General features: G+C 36.6%; 1 protein-coding gene across 3 annotated transcripts; it reads left to right on the forward strand.

Annotated features, from left to right (window-relative positions):
• Nucleotides 1-264: 264 nt before the first annotated feature.
• Nucleotides 265-15,650, forward strand: aifm1 (apoptosis inducing factor mitochondrion associated 1). Of its 3 annotated transcripts, XM_082169900.1 has the most exons (20): nt 265-476; nt 1,883-2,007; nt 2,626-2,725; nt 2,977-3,003; nt 5,906-5,962; nt 6,055-6,366; nt 6,475-6,540; nt 7,163-7,317; nt 7,913-8,043; nt 8,198-8,288; nt 8,478-8,562; nt 8,656-8,732; nt 9,592-9,700; nt 10,941-11,048; nt 11,177-11,265; nt 11,405-11,545; nt 11,752-11,894; nt 13,017-13,141; nt 13,374-13,564; nt 15,078-15,650. In XM_082169900.1, the coding sequence occupies exons 1-20, from the start codon at nt 389-391 to the stop codon at nt 15,147-15,149; spliced, it is 2,292 nt and encodes a 763-aa protein (XP_082026026.1). In that variant the 5' UTR covers nt 265-388; the 3' UTR covers nt 15,150-15,650. The 3 variants fall into 3 exon arrangements, with proteins under 3 accessions (XP_082026026.1, XP_082026027.1, XP_082026028.1); XM_082169901.1 differs by lacking the exon at nt 5,906-5,962; XM_082169902.1 differs by lacking the exons at nt 5,906-5,962; nt 6,055-6,366; nt 6,475-6,540 and having other exon boundaries at nt 267-476.
• Nucleotides 15,651-15,655: the final 5 nt, after the last annotated feature.

Genomic DNA, 15,655 nt, shown 5'->3' on the forward strand with positions numbered 1-15,655 from the left:
TGACGTTCAGTACGGCCATATGAACGTCAAAGTATGAACGGTCAGAATGACCGCTATGGTCGTTCTAGTAGTTATGGAATTCCGGTAGTTCTAGTGTTAAGGCGTACTTTACAAATAGCCAATCGTCTATTGGGTACCGCTGAGCCAGTGAGAGCTCTGGAGTGACGCTAAGAAATTTTACCAGACAGAAACACTGACCAATTACTTAATAATCCGTCAGTACTACAGCCAATCAGTGCAGGGAGGGGGCGGGACGTGAGCGGAAACCGGAAGCGCCTGCAGGAGCTGTGTGACCTGAGAAGGTCTCCGGCCTTGTGCAAAAGTTGCACGGTGAACGTGGCTGTGAACCTCTCAAGGCTGTCTTATTGAAAAGCACAGCAGAGCCGCGATGTTTAAGTGCAATACAGTGTGGAATAAGCTGGCTCCGCTGGCCCGGGCCTCATCCTCTTTGTGTCTGCAGAATGCGCGGAAATCAGGCAAGTTGAGATAAACGGCAGAAGTCTGTGGCTCAGCAAATCACCTGTGAACCTCATTTCAGTCTAGCAGAACAACGGCTTGCACAATTTCTATGGAAACACAAGTCCAGGCACCGGTAGGATAAGCGTTTATTTCACCGTGTGGATAGTCAATTCAATAAAGCACACTGAGTTGGATTGAATAGATAAACACAACTAAAAGTTTCATTTAGAGCTATCTGAGAGGTCACACAGCGCATATGTTCAAACACAATTTCAGCAAAACTCTATGCGGCCATTCTGTAAAAAATATTATTTTACGAAAAGACTTAAGTTATATGGGTTAATGCAGGAGTGCTAGTGTTGCTGTAATTTTTGGCCCAAGGTCGTTGAACGTCAAAGTCTGCCTCAAATACATTTTTGGCTCTGACAACTCCATGCTGCTGTCATTCAACTAAGTGAATTGTACCGCAGCAGTAATACTGTATTGTGGTTATGAAGATCTTTGTGATGAAATCTGAGAGCTTTCTATGCCTCCATTGACAGCTACGCAACTGACGCTTCAAAAAGTTAATAAAGAGATAGTAAAACTAATTCATATGAATTAAACGGTTTAGTAAATTTTCTTAAGAGACTCAATCGCTTTAGATGATGAAAGGATTTAATTTAGGGTTTTATTCACATATGAATATTGATCAGCGGGCATAATCAGAAACTCAACCGCACCTGCTTGACACACGAAAACAAACTTCATTGGTTCTTGCTGAAGTTCAAACGTGCTGCGTAATTCATGACCTTACTGGTTCTCGCAGGTCAAGGGAACATGCTTGAGCTTCCGTTTACCACAACTGTGTCAGCTCATGAATGCTTATATGTGAATAAAAACCTAAATTAAATTTGTTCATCATATAAAGTGATTGTGTCTCTTCAGAAGATTTTTGACTAAACCACTCAATTCGTATGGGTCAGTTTATGATCTCTGTATGAACTTTTTGAAGTGTCAAAGTTTCAGTTGCGTAGCTGTCAACTGAGGGACAGAAAGCTCTCAGATTTCATCAAAAATATCTTAATTTATGTTCCGAAGATGAACGAAAGTCTTACGGGTTTGAAATTGGAACGTCATTAGGGTGAGTAATTAATGACAGAATTTTCTATTTTTGGATGAACTATCCCTTTAAGATAGGCTGACTGTATACTACTATCATGCTTATTACATGGATGCTTATCAACTAAATAAATACATGAACATTAAATATTGGTTTAAAGTTTATGTAAAGATATTTTTATTCTGGAGTTCATAAAGAAATGGATAACCATATACCATATGTAGGCTATATTTGATTTAAGTGTGACATCAGTACAATGAGTTTGAGCAGACTTCTTTTATAAAGAATTAAGAATTTTTGTTTTTATGATTGACTTTTCAGTGCTGAGACATGGTAGAAGGCTGGATATGGTTCAAAAAGCCCAGATGTCATCAGGGCCAAAAGGAGGGGAAAACACTCTGTATTACGTCCTGGTTGGAGCAACATTTCTGGGGGGGGGAGTTTATGTAAGTACCCCTTTATTATTGGATTCTTCATCAGCCCCATATTGACAATACAATGAATATTTATTTCTAGCATAGTTGCTTCAACTTTTACTGATATTCAAATCATTACTGTTCTTGTGTGGGTTGTGGTTAGTTTGTAATATTGTAATAAAACATAGTTTGTTAATTTTTTTTCTAAAGGATGCTCAAGATATATTGATATACAAGATATAAATAGCGTTGCTTTGCTATGCTCTGCCAGTTAAACTGCATTCTCAGTTGCTTTAAAAAAAAATCTGATGTTAGTGGTGTTCCATGAATATAACTGGTAATCATTTACATGTAGCAGACTTTATCACACAAGAGACTGATGCGAAGTGCTCTTGGTGAAACAGGTTAATAAGCTTGATTATGTTTGCTTGTATAGCAGTTTCTCAGCACCTCCATTTCAGACTATGGATGAAAGGTTGCATCAGTTTTCTTCAGTGTAGTAAATAATGTTATAATTTCAATCATAAACGTTCTCACATTTTTTTTGACCTCATAGCTTTTGCTTTCCAAATGTTTTTATATATGATGTTGATTCTCATATTTGCAGAGTTCAAAATGAGTGTTGTTTATTTGTTTGTGTGTTTGAAGACATACCGCACTCTATCAGGGGACAAGGAAAGATATAAGGAGCGTATCATAGAAATTGCCAGTAGGCCTAAACAAGAGCCACAAGCAGCTGAGGCTGTAGGTAAGTGATTACACTAATCACATGTAGACATGAATCACTGGTCTCATTTAATTAGCAGTTATCAGTTGTTTCAATTAGTATATTTTCATCTTAAAGAATTCTTGATGGCTTAACTTAGGCCTGTTTCTTAACATATAAAAAATGTTTTTTTGTCTTTAATTTACTGTTGTCTGCAGCACAGATGTGAAAAAATAATATTAATATGTATCGGAGAAGTTTAATTCAGTGGTATGTTGTCTTTTGTGTTTCAGCTGAAGTTGTGGCAGAATCAAAAGAAGGTGAGAGGTTATTTCTATACACTGCTATATGTGCACATTCACAGCCTTGCACACAGAGCACTGCAGTCCATTACTGAAGCTTTAGCTTAAATATGTCAATTATTGGATGACTTTCTTATTTGAAATTTTTAAAAATTCAAATTTTGATTGGAAAACAAAGATGAAAACGTAAGATAACCAATACTGTTGTGCTCTGAGGTATCATGGCTCTGGATTGTATTTGTCTATGTTACTGTGGCTCACATGGGTATTAACATGCACACAATGTCCTGTTCATGCATGATGACACAACACTTCCATTTGGAAATCTGATTGCATGTTTAGTGTCTTCATTTTGGTATGTGCAACATAACATAACATTGCTTAACTATCTCGGTTTTATCAGAGTAAAATCAGTTGATTTAGTAAAAATAATATAATCTGAAAGAGATCATATCAAACAGTTTGTTTTATTATTTTTTCTGCACTTCCACTTATAATTTTAGTCAAGATTTGTTTAGGTAAAATCACTCCTAATCTAGTTTTTCCAAGTTTACTACTTTTAGCTTTTTGCGACTGTAGTGGTTCAGAATGAGTTTTAACTAGTATCAAATTTATTTATTTTTTGGCTAGACAGGAAGTTTTATAAATCAGTTTTCAAATGCCATTATAGGAAAATCAATGAAAACTTAATTTCTCATGATAAGAACCATTTTAATTTAGCATTTAATTACCAGAGGAAGCAATTTTTCTTTTTTAAGGGCTGAAAAAAATATTCATTCCATTGCATTAAAGGGGACCTATTATGGCCAATTTTAAGAGATGTAAAATAAGTCTCTTATGTCTTGTGTGTGTGAAGTTTTAGCTCAAAATACCCCACGGATCATTTATTACTGCATGTCAAATTTGCCCCTTTTTGGGTGTGAGAAAAATGTGCAGTTTTTGTGTTTGTACCTTTAAATGCAAATGAGCTGCTGCTCCCCGTCCCCGTTCAGAAGGCGGGCGATCCTTTACACAAGGTTCGGATACTCCGGCAATAATTAAACACGCGAATCTCACCCATCCAAAATCTCAGAAATGACCAGTAGCTGAGTGCAGCCTTAAGGAGAGACTCAGGAAGAGGTTGCAACTTTAAGATTTAGTTGTTGTGGAGTTACATTGATTCATCTCATGTCATGTTTAACTTTTTGCACAAGTTGACACAGTTCCCTGAGGTCTTTATAAGAAAGCTGTGAATTTTACATTGTTACATAGGCAGCACAACTGTTTCAACATTGATGATAATAATAATAATGTGTCTTCTTGAGCAGCAAATCATCATAATAGAATGATTTCTGAAAGATCATGTGACACTGAAGACTGGAATAATGATGCTGAAAATTTAGATTTGGATCACAGAAATAAATTACATTAAAAAAAAATGTAGAAACTTATTTTAAATTGTAGTAATATTTCACAATATTACTGTGTTGATACCGCATTTCATATAAATTCAATAGCAAATAAATGCAGCCTTGGTGAACATAAGACTGGTAAAATGTACATGAAGTGTCACTTTCAGTTATGCATGCTTCTTGGGACACTGCATACTGCATGTGACTGTCTGTTTAATGTTCCTATTAACTGTCTTTTTATTTGTGTAAATGTCATCTTTAACTCTCCTAATATTTCTGCATCATATATACACTTGCCTCTAAATAACCTTAAATAAACTTTAAATAACTCTAAATAAGCATCTGCCAGGAATGGTAAGTGTAAACTGTTAGCTATCTTTAGAATTGTCACCGTGACCTTCCACCTCTGCTCATACATGGTGAACTGTCTCCTCTATATCAAGTGTTTGACTCTGAGCATTTGTTTTTGTGTGACTGCCTTGTGGGTAACTCCATCGACGTTCCTCACCCAACCAATTGACTATCCATTGTTTTTATTCTAAATTTCATCTACTGTGCTTTTTCAAATTGAGAGGTTTAAATTGTACAAAATGAATCCGTTTTCTTTCTGCCGTTGGGCCAAGATTGGTTGGATTGAGGTGATGTTCTATGAAGTTCTTTCATCCTTGATGGATATGCCTGAGGCTCTTCTTCATCACGTCTTTCACTTGTCAGTTGTGTACTTTGCTTCACACATTGTCTGTCACCAACCAAACATTTCCACCACAAGAACACCACTATTTTTGTCTTCCTTTTTCTGTTCGTCCTACTAACTCTTAGATGTTTTGAAGAGAGCTGTTTTGTCTTGCTTTAACTACTTTATTCCTGTTAAAATATTTGGAAAGATTTTTAGATGGCTTGACTATACCCATTTGTTCGGATTGTCTGTCTTGTCCTCTGCTGACACAATGAAGCTGAAGTTTTGGAGAAACTCTCATCTTCTGGAACTTGTTTTGAAAAAAAAAATCTGTTAATGCGCATGTTCCTCATAAGTTTCTGTTGGACTTTTTGATTGGCATCGACACATTGACCCAGCCTCAGAATGAACTATCAGCTACGAGTGTTTAAAGAAAAATGGCAAAGAGGAGCTTTGAGTTTTTTTTAAATAAGAATCTTGGTTTAATGTAACAGTAATGAAGTCTGAGAGAAGATTCCTGAGAATTGATGCACTTCATGGTAACATGGTAGTCCTCCATAAAACATCAGGATCCTTTCATGGAATCTCACACAGAAACTTTTCCAACTAAGGAAGGAAGTGGATGAAGACTATGATACCTTCACATTCACCAATAACTATTGTCCTTTTCCTTATGTTTTTACCCTTTTCTGACAAATTCATTCCTGATCCTGGATCCTTACATTTTTCCTTTTTCACCAGAAGAACCGTACTCATACAACCTATCAAAGCTTGAAAATGTTAGGATTCAGAGCAATGAAAAATGCTAGGTATTTTTTTTAAAGTCAGTTATCTGCTCGTAATCCTGCTTTAGATGTTGCAGCACCTCTGGAATCCATCCCAGAACCATCTCCAGAGCCAGTTATAAGTGGTAAGAGCTGAGGAAGATGGAGTGGAGGATTGTTTTGGTGCATCTTCTGTCTCAGTCAAACAATCTTGTGTTTTGCTCGTCTGTGGCATTAGAGCCTGTTGCTGAAGAACCAACCTCAACAGAACCTTCTGTTGAAGAACCTCCTGTAACAGAAGCTATTGTGGAGTCCCCTGAAGCTGAACCTGTTCCAGAAGCTCCCATAACTGAACCCTTTGTGGAAGAACCTGTAACCGAACCCATTGTAGAATCTTCTATTCCGGAACCCATCGTAGAAGCTCCAGTAACGGAACTTGTTGAAGCCTCTGTAGCGGAATCAGTCATTGAAGTCCCTGTAACGGAACCTGTTGAAGAAGCTCCTGCAGTTCTACAGAGTGAAGAGCCCTTAGCTCCTGTAGTTGAGAGTGGTAAGATTGACACATCTGCATGGAAATCCAGGATTTTTAAGGAGGAAAATACTTTTATTTTGGATATTGAGGTTAACATCTTTCCTCTCCTCTAACATCGTGATTAAGAAACCGAGCCCACACCTGTAATCATCGCTGAGCATGTTCCAGAGGCTTCATCTGTTTCTGAGAGTGGTAAGAGTCCAGTTTTGACTGGATGGGAATCAGTTCTGCAATATAAACATGTTACCGATAAAATATACTGATAATTACTTCATTGACACATATGGACACCTATTCAAAACTTTCTATTACTACACCTTTTTATTTTTAAGGCTACATATGATCTTTTTTGAGTTGTTTGACTAGATTGTGTCTTGGTCTGTCTTTGGTTGGTTATTTCCTTTATCAGTGAAGATCATTTGTTTTTCTTGTCTATATAAACCACATTGTCCTCACGTCTTTTCAAGGCCTTATCTTTCTTCCCCCACTCAGCCATTTCATGCTTTGAACGTTTGTTGTGTCAAAGTGTGACTGATTTAATGCTAATGGCTAATGCTAATTGTACAAGGTCACACACTTATGACCAATTTGCAGCCGTGTTTCCAGATTATTCGATGTATCGTTTGCACTAATATTACTATAAAAATGCTAATCTCTCCCCTCATCTAGCGCTGTGTTCCTGAGATCACTCACGTATTCTTGTACAGATAATGTTAAGCGCACTCACATGGCTAATTCACGATACATGTCAAGTTATTCATAAATGCTTGTTTGTGTATGTGTGTTTGTACTAAATTTGTCTTTCTTTAACCAGCTGCAGATCCTGAGCCAGCTTCTGCTGCTGTGCCCCTTGAACCCACTGCTGCTCACTTAGATGTCCCTGAACATGCTCCCTATCTGCTGATTGGTGGAGGCACAGCTTCATTCGCTGCAGCTCGGTCCATTCGGGCACGCGACCCTGGTGCCAGGGTGAGTCTGTCCGTTTAGTAGTAGTTTGGCAGCATTTACGCTCAAGTATTGTAATCATAAATAGTTCATCAATACAATCACTTAAACGGGTTTGCCAAGAACCCCTAAATATGAGGATGAGTGACCTTGTGTGAGGCTTCCTTTCTTAAAGATAAAGACATATTAATAGCAGTAATATAGAAAATAATACAGGACATGTAATATTGTAAAGACAACAAAATTAAATCATCGTTTTTAAAATTGAATAAAATGCTTTTATATTGTCATTGTACTAAAGAAACTAGTGATGGCAGTAGAATAATCACAGTGAATCAGTTAATATGACCAGTATTTGGAAAGCAGAAAGAGTAATATAATCAAATTTGGTGAATAATATAAACATCAAGTTTCATTAAATGTATTTAATTAATATCTTCGGTGCACAAGTTTACATAATTTCTAAGAGCCCTAAAAATACATTTTGTGGAAACCTTTATTTTTCTTCCAATTTAAAATAATAATAATTATGAACCACAGATAAGCCCATTCTAAATCCCATCTGCAAAACATATCTATGTATTAAAGTGTGTGTGTCCTGTGTGTGTTTGTTATACAGGTGTTGATTGTAACAGAGGAGTCTGAACATCCCTACATGAGACCCCCTCTCTCTAAAGAACTCTGGTTCTCTGATGACCCCAAGGTCACTGAAACACTGCGCTTCAAACAATGGAATGGCAAAGAGAGGAGGTGTGTGACAAGAGTGTTCCAGACCACTTAAATCAGACCTAACACTGATACACTGACTTTTTTGTCGAAGGGTCATAATTGCATCATATTTCAAATTTTTTTGTTCAGTCTGTTTGCATATATCGTGATGTTAATTTATTTATTTTTGTTGTAGTATTTACTTCCAGCCTCCCTCGTTCTACATCAGTCCCGCGGATCTTGCTAAAGTTGAGAATGGGGGTGTGGCTGTGCTCACGGGCCGTAAGGTGAGAAACTCTGACACCAGCATTTAATGTTGCTGTGGAGTTGCGCTCTTAATCATGTCCACTTGAACAAGTCTGAAAAATGCTGAAGTTGCAGAAGAGGAGAAAATGTTTTATGGATTGCTAAATGTGTGTGAAATGTGAATGAGTTGTCCTCATAACCCTGTGTGTGTGTTTGTACCTATGGTCTAGGTGGTACACATGGATGTCAGAGAAAATAAAGTCAAACTGAGTGATGGTGCAGAGATCTCCTATGAAAAGTGCTTGATTGCCACAGGTAAAACGCATATACTATGCACATGAACACATACGCAGGGGTGTAAAATCTATTGCTGACTGTCCTGTAAATGAATACGTGTATGTGTATTAGGTGGGGTGCCTAGGAACCTGCAAGTGATTGAAAGGGCAGGACAGGAGGTGAAGAAGAGGACAACCCTCTTTAGGAAAGTATGTCTTGCTTCATATATTTTGGCCAGAGTGGAGCAGTAGTGTTCAAGTCAAATCCCCAATTAATATGTGAAATCAATATTGATCCCATTTATGTTCTGAATACATGTTCCTGGTCTTATTGTGCACAGTTCATTGGTACATGTTATTCTAAAGGAAAAAAGATTTCTTTATCAACATGCAATAAATCACTCACACACTGAAAGCTTTTCTTTTCAGATGATGGAAAAATCATGATTTGTCCCATTTCTTTCCTTGCTGAATAATTATCCTATTTCACTCAAATAATGCACATTAAATGGGCTGTGAATGTTGTTTCATTTTGACTTTAATATTTGTCAATTGACTGAAATGCACTTGATTCGGGATCAGATTATACCTAAATCTACAGTGTCCGTACAGTTAGAACCAAAATAACATGCTTCTTTAGATGAGCTCTTTTACTAAGTGCATATTCTCATCTCATGAGATGCCAAATTCATAAATGTAAATGTGCAGAACACCGCTGGAGGGCACCCTTATGTTAATAATGTCGCTGTAGCATTTTGCACATAAATTGCAAGAGTAGATTTTTTTTCTTGTTAATCAGAGGACTAATTTACATTAAGCCTTGTGTACAATTGAAAAAAAAAATTCTTGATATACTTTTTCCTTCTATGTTGCTCACATTCTATATCTTGTTCTTACAGTCCTGGAAAACCAGGAAATAGCAAGGAAATTCAAATTGTGGGGAAATAATTCTATATTAAACGAAGTTATTATGTTCAAGTGTAAAATTTTTTTTTTATCTTTATACTGTAAATCCTAAAAATATGTAATAACTGGAAAACTAATGGAAATGTTTTGGTCTTTTTGGTAGATTGAAGATTTTAGATCTCTAGAGAAGATCAGCAGGGAGGTGAAGTCCATTACCATCATCGGCGGAGGTTTCCTCGGCAGCGAGCTTGCATGTGCCATGGGTCGCAGATGTGAGTCTAAACCCTCAGCTGTCATTTAGATGGGGAAAAAAATCAAGCCAAAAGTGTTGATTGTAAAAAAAAAAAGATTCCAAAAATGTTGTAGTTGTAATTGCATTATATTATGTTCTGAAATGCTCATAATCAGATTAGTTACTTTTTTTATTGATTACATGATCACATATTATTCACACAATAGCAGTATATTGTTCATAACTGATGGATTAATCCATCAATTTAATTAATTCTCAACTCAATTAATCTTTTATGCTTTTCTTTCTAAAAAGCATACTGCTTTTAAAATTTGGAAAAGTTATATACAGTAATTTGTTTTAGGAAGGGGGAGGGGTGTGTGTTGGGGTGTTGTGGATTTGCACACACAGAACAGCCTCTAGTCTATAATTACATGCAAAATGAAGAGGCCACATAGCATATGACCACTGGAGAATTTTCTCAACACTGCATATCTAGTGAACTCCTGACTAACACATTTGAATTATTATTTGAATTATCACTCAGTGAGTCATTTAACATTGTATTACTACTTTGTCTTTAGAAGGCTTTTGTCTTTCAAACAGATTAAATGCACAATTGCCATTTTGTATTTACATGTAATGTAGGGATGGAATTGTTTTTTCAGAAGAACCTCTTTGAATTAAATTTAAGTTAATAGTTAAGGCATTCATTTAACAACACATTTGCATGTCCGCAGTTTTATTATGTTGTTAATGGTCACACTTTTTGTTTGATCTTTGTGTTAGTGTTTTAAATGGATTGTTTTTATTGTAAAATTATGATTTTATTAATTATTTGCTTTATCATCTTATAAACCACATGCAGTTCCTTCACAAACCCCAATTCAGGAAACCCTGATGTAATGTGATGTTTAATGTATATCATCATGTTGATAAAAAATTTTAAATGGAATATATTTTCTTTCTCTTTGGATTGTATATAAATATGGTACAAGACTTTCCTATTCAAATCAATATGATAAATCAGTTCAAAAGTAATCCAAGTAATCAAAGTAGTCAGATTATATTATATTATATTAGAATGTGTCATATAATAGATTACATTATAGAACACATTATTATTTACAAGTTTGGTCATATAATTAGCAATTGTGTTATCTTGTTATAAGGGCTGGGGTTGGCTTTCATATAAATATGGATGTCTTTTTAAAAAAATGACTGAATTTTCCTTTCTCCTTGTTTTTGCCGTCGCTTTATTTTTCTCTCCCTCTTTTTAGCTGCGGACCCTGGTTTAGAGGTGATCCAGATGTTCCCAGAGAAGGGTAACATGGGAAAAGTACTGCCTGAATACTTGAGTAACTGGACCACTGAGAAAGTCCGGAAAGGTAAGAAAATTAATAAAGGACGCTGGAATTGCTTCCTTTAACTTCAAATGTCCAAATTCAAAATATAGGCATTTTGAAAAGTTTGAAAGCCAAAAGTTGACCACAGCTAACCTTTTGACCACTCATAGAGGGTGTGAACGTTATCCCGGATGCTCTAGTGAAAAATGTGAGCTACAAAAATGACCAATTGGAGATCAAACTGAAGGATGGACGAGTGGTGAGTCTGCTTATCCGTCAGCCAATCATAACATGGCCTGATCATCTGTTTGCTAATTTACAGTGTTTTATGGTTATACAGTATTTGTATTATGCTAAATAAAAACAATGAGGCTTTTTTTCTCGTGTTGTTGTTTTAGGTGAAGACTGACCACATTGTGGCAGCAGTTGGTTTGGAGCCCAGTGTGGAACTTGCCAAATCAGGCGGGCTGGAGGTGGACTCTGATTTCGGAGGGTACCGTGTTAACGCTGAGCTCCAGGCTCGCTCCAACATCTGGGTGGTACGTAGTCGTAGGGCTGAGTTTTTTTCCGGCAAAACTTATGAAAGGGCAGAGAGGAGGATCTTATACTACTAAAGTGTCGGTATTTAGACACGAATGTCCTAAAGAACGAAGGAGATGAATGGCTCAGTTTTCATAGGAACTGTACTAGTTCTGAATCTCAATTTTGACATGATAATCAAGGTTCCTCTTTGTTTGTGTTCTAGGCAGGGGATGCTGCATGTTTTTATGACATCAGGCTGGGCCGCCGGCGTGTGGAGCACCATGATCACGCGGTGGTCAGCGGCAGACTGGCTGGAGAGAACATGACTGGAGCCAACAAACCCTATTGGCATCAGTCTATGTTCTGGTAACCACACATCTTCAACAAACTCACCTTTTAATATGTGTTTTTAATAGTATCAGGGTTTCTTGAAAGTACTTTAAATTCAGACACATGGTTTCAAGGACTAGAAAGTATCCAAAACATAAGAAAGTGAAAGTGCTTGAATTAAACAAACTAAATTTGCTTATTTTAAAAATTGGTCTTTATGCACTGCCAAAGCCAGAACGAAACATCGCTGCCGAATTGGGGGGAAAGTAGGAAAAACCTTGAAAAAAAGCAGGCACAGCCAGCCCTGCATGATGAACACATGAGAGGCGTAGAGCTGTTTAACTAGCTCAATATCAGAGAAGTGCAAATGAAATGTTGCTTAGCTCAGTACTGAGCTACATAAAAATTGGCTAATCAAAATTCCAATGAATAATGCTTAATAAAGTGTTGTCAATTACGGAGGTAACTGGGGAAACCAATATTTTTCTGCTGTTCCATAAGCGCCATCCAATGAATTCAATTCTGCTGTTTTTGTTCAGATCAATCTGCGAAGAATGACCCATATTCTTACATAGCTTATACGTAGTGTTGTAAATGTTAACCAGTGGATTGAAATGAAGATAATGTGCTTTAAAAATTTTTAAATAATAAGGTATCTAGAATATTGTATATAATAATATTTTAAATTAATATGTATAATCTTTTAGCATTTTGACTCATCCCTTTTCTTAAATGGTTTAAAGGCTAAAATTAGTTTTTTTGTTTTTTTTTGTCAAAACATGTTGTTTGGATCATAAAAATGGATAAGCATGAATAAGAAAGCGGCAATCTACATGTCTCGTTCTCATCTCGGTCGCACTCTCATACACACTGTACTAGCCCTCCCTCATTGGATTTTAAAAAGGTCATATGCCACTTAAATTATATTTTATTTGTCAGTATATGGCTTAACATTGCTGCAGTAATGAATAACACAGTATTTTATAGTATAGTAGATCTTTGATACTGTCCAGATTGGCAGTAACAAACCCACCTTTATTGTCTTTATTGTGCTTGATATAAAATAAAAGGTGATTTTAAAAAGTCCTTGAATCTGGCGTTCATGAAAGTGGGAACCCTGAAGCATAATGTAGCACTCACAATTTGTCCTGTCTTCAGGAGTGATCTAGGACCAGATGTTGGATATGAAGCCATCGGTATAGTGGACAGCAGTCTGCCCACCGTGGGAGTGTTTGCTAAAGCCACGGCCAAGGACACACCAAAAGCTGCAACCGAACAATCAGGTACACAAACATTTGCTATTGAAACACCACATAAACACCATTTTCAGCAAGAGTTAGCTATTACTTTTTTTGATATTGTATCCTTTTGTGGTATATTGTGACCTTTTGTGGTACTGGATGCCTTGAATTTCTTGAATGGGATTAATAAAGTATCAATCATCATCATTTGCATTCAATAGCAGAGTGCAAACAAAAATGCACAAAAAACCCCCAAAGTTTTCTCTGTTTATAGGTACCGGAATCCGTTCCGAGAGTGAGACGGAGGAGGTTGCCGGGGCGTTTAAGGCAGGAACAGCGGCCCCTCCACCTCCTATCCAGCAGAAGGAGGATTATGGGAAGGGAGTGATATTTTACCTGAGGGACAAAGTGGTGGTCGGTATCGTTCTGTGGAACGTCTTCAACAGAATGCCCATCGCAAGGAAGGTGAGCAGAGATATCATTCCCTTTGTCCATTCATCTTCATTTCAGTGTTTCTTATGAAGGTAATATGATGCCATAAAGAATCGCATGTGCAGGGTAAGATTTGGGAAAGTGTACATAAGTTTGCAAGCAGAAATTAAATTTGCATGTGCAAGAGAAGATTTGTAAAGGTGTAAATCGCCTTTCAAGTGTAAGAAAAAAAATATTTGCAGCATTTTACTATTATTCGTAAGTGTAATTCATGTATTGTGAAGCTGCAGCTTCATGCTAACGCAAAATAAATAGGATCTGTATTCCTCTGACTTCCATTTTTCCGCACCTATACTTTTGGCACGTTTTTTTGCGCACAAATGCGGCCAAAAGCATTGCTGGCCTGTGAACAGTAATTTGCACGCGAAAACAACAAAGTCAGGAACTGCAAAACAGACTGATCACATAAAACCAACCTTTGTGTGAAAAAAAAAAAAACTGTTGCAAATGTCTGAATGACTTGTTGTGTCCATGGGGAAAAAAGTTCCTGAAATAACCCGATTTGTACAGTTGCGTCTTTCTTTTACCTGCGCTTACAGTTTTGGCACGATTCTCTTACTCACTGAGTTTTGCAAGTGCGAAGAGGAGGGCGGGTCCACCTTCTTCATGTAGCCAATCAAATGAGCTTCTCGCTGACTCTCGATTTACTCTTATCTGATTGGTTCAATAAACACCAGTCGCCAATGCACGCATACATGTTAAATAAATAAATAAATCATGATTGCTTAATAAGCTGTGCACCAATAGGCTGACTGACATTCACACTGAATTTCGAGCTGGTGTTAACTTTATTGGATTGAAATTTTATATATAATCTGTTACACCACCGAATTTATGTTAAACTTTACAATCAAATAATTTAATACCCATTCTTTATGTAATAATACTATTCTGATGCAGTGTTTTTCACATCATGTCTCTTTTCATGGTATTTAACACTCAATTATATATTTTGAAATGTTGGTCGATATTGATTCTGATTACTTTCGTGTGACTGATCAAGCATCAAGCTATTATATATAGCTAGTATGAATAACAAAATGCTTTCTCTGTGTCCAGATTTGACTCATTAAAAACTGATACTAAATCAACATAAACTCAACTTTGACAAAAAGTAACTAGTTATGTCTTAATAAAAACCCAGCAACCAGGGAACACACAGCATCTTGAAATGTTTATATATAGGGCTATACAGCAATCTAGTGGTTACACAATGGCATTGCAGGTGATAAATGGTGCATAATTTAAATATGCCCTTAAAATACACGTTAAAGGATAAAAATATTATTATAACTCATTTTAGTATTGAAAGGCGATTTACACCTTTACAAATCTTCTCTTGCGCATGCAAATTTAACTTGCGCTTGCAATCTCATGTACACTTTCACAAATCTTACCCTGCGCATGTGATTCTTTATGGCATCATATTACCTTCATAGTTTCTCTGATAAAGATTGTTAATTTGTTGTTTTGTCTTTATTTGTAGATAATCAAAGATGGAGAGGAACATACAGATCTGAATGAGGTGGCCAAGCTTTTCAACATCCATGAGGACTGAATAATTTTTCGTTTTCTCTGTTCTCTGTCCATATTTCTGTGGAGTGAACTTGGGAAAAGACATACACACACAGAACAAACACACACAGGCTTACAACAGCCTTTCATCTGTCATTTTGACCTTGAACTCTCTGAGATCCGGACATGCAATGCTGCCTCTGGGGCTGTGATTTCAATCTGCTCATGGATTGGTTCAAACTGTATCACTTAATTTTCTACTGAGGAAAATCTATACCTGTTGTTTGTATTGAAAAGTGCTGTGTTTTTTTCCCTGTTGTGGTCAGTAAATTTTCATCTCACTTCTTGAATGCATCCCTTCTGAACACCTCCTCCAAAGCCTGATGGGATAACTACTTTCGTTGAATATTGCAATAAAATTGCATTTTGAATCAAACAATACCAGATGAAAGACATTCCTCTGACACCTGGTAGCACAGTGTTTTCTGTCTGCACGATCAAAGCAGCTGGTACAAATGAAACTAAATAAAAGTAAATTATTTTTTATTT

Source organism: Leuciscus leuciscus (genome assembly GCF_965113295.1).
Source record: "Leuciscus leuciscus genome assembly, chromosome: 5".
NCBI classification, from domain to species: domain Eukaryota; kingdom Metazoa; phylum Chordata; class Actinopteri; order Cypriniformes; family Leuciscidae; genus Leuciscus; species Leuciscus leuciscus.

Coding starts and splice junctions, on each gene's coding strand:
- aifm1 (XM_082169900.1), top strand. CDS start 389: ATGTTTAAGTGCAATACAGTGTGGAATAAGCTGGCTCCGCTGGCCCGG. Junction 2,008..2,625: donor TTCTGGGGGGGGGAGTTTAT/GTAAGTACCCCT, acceptor GTGTGTTTGAAG/ACATACCGCACTCTATCAGG. Junction 13,565..15,077: donor GAATGCCCATCGCAAGGAAG/GTGAGCAGAGAT, acceptor CTTTATTTGTAG/ATAATCAAAGATGGAGAGGA.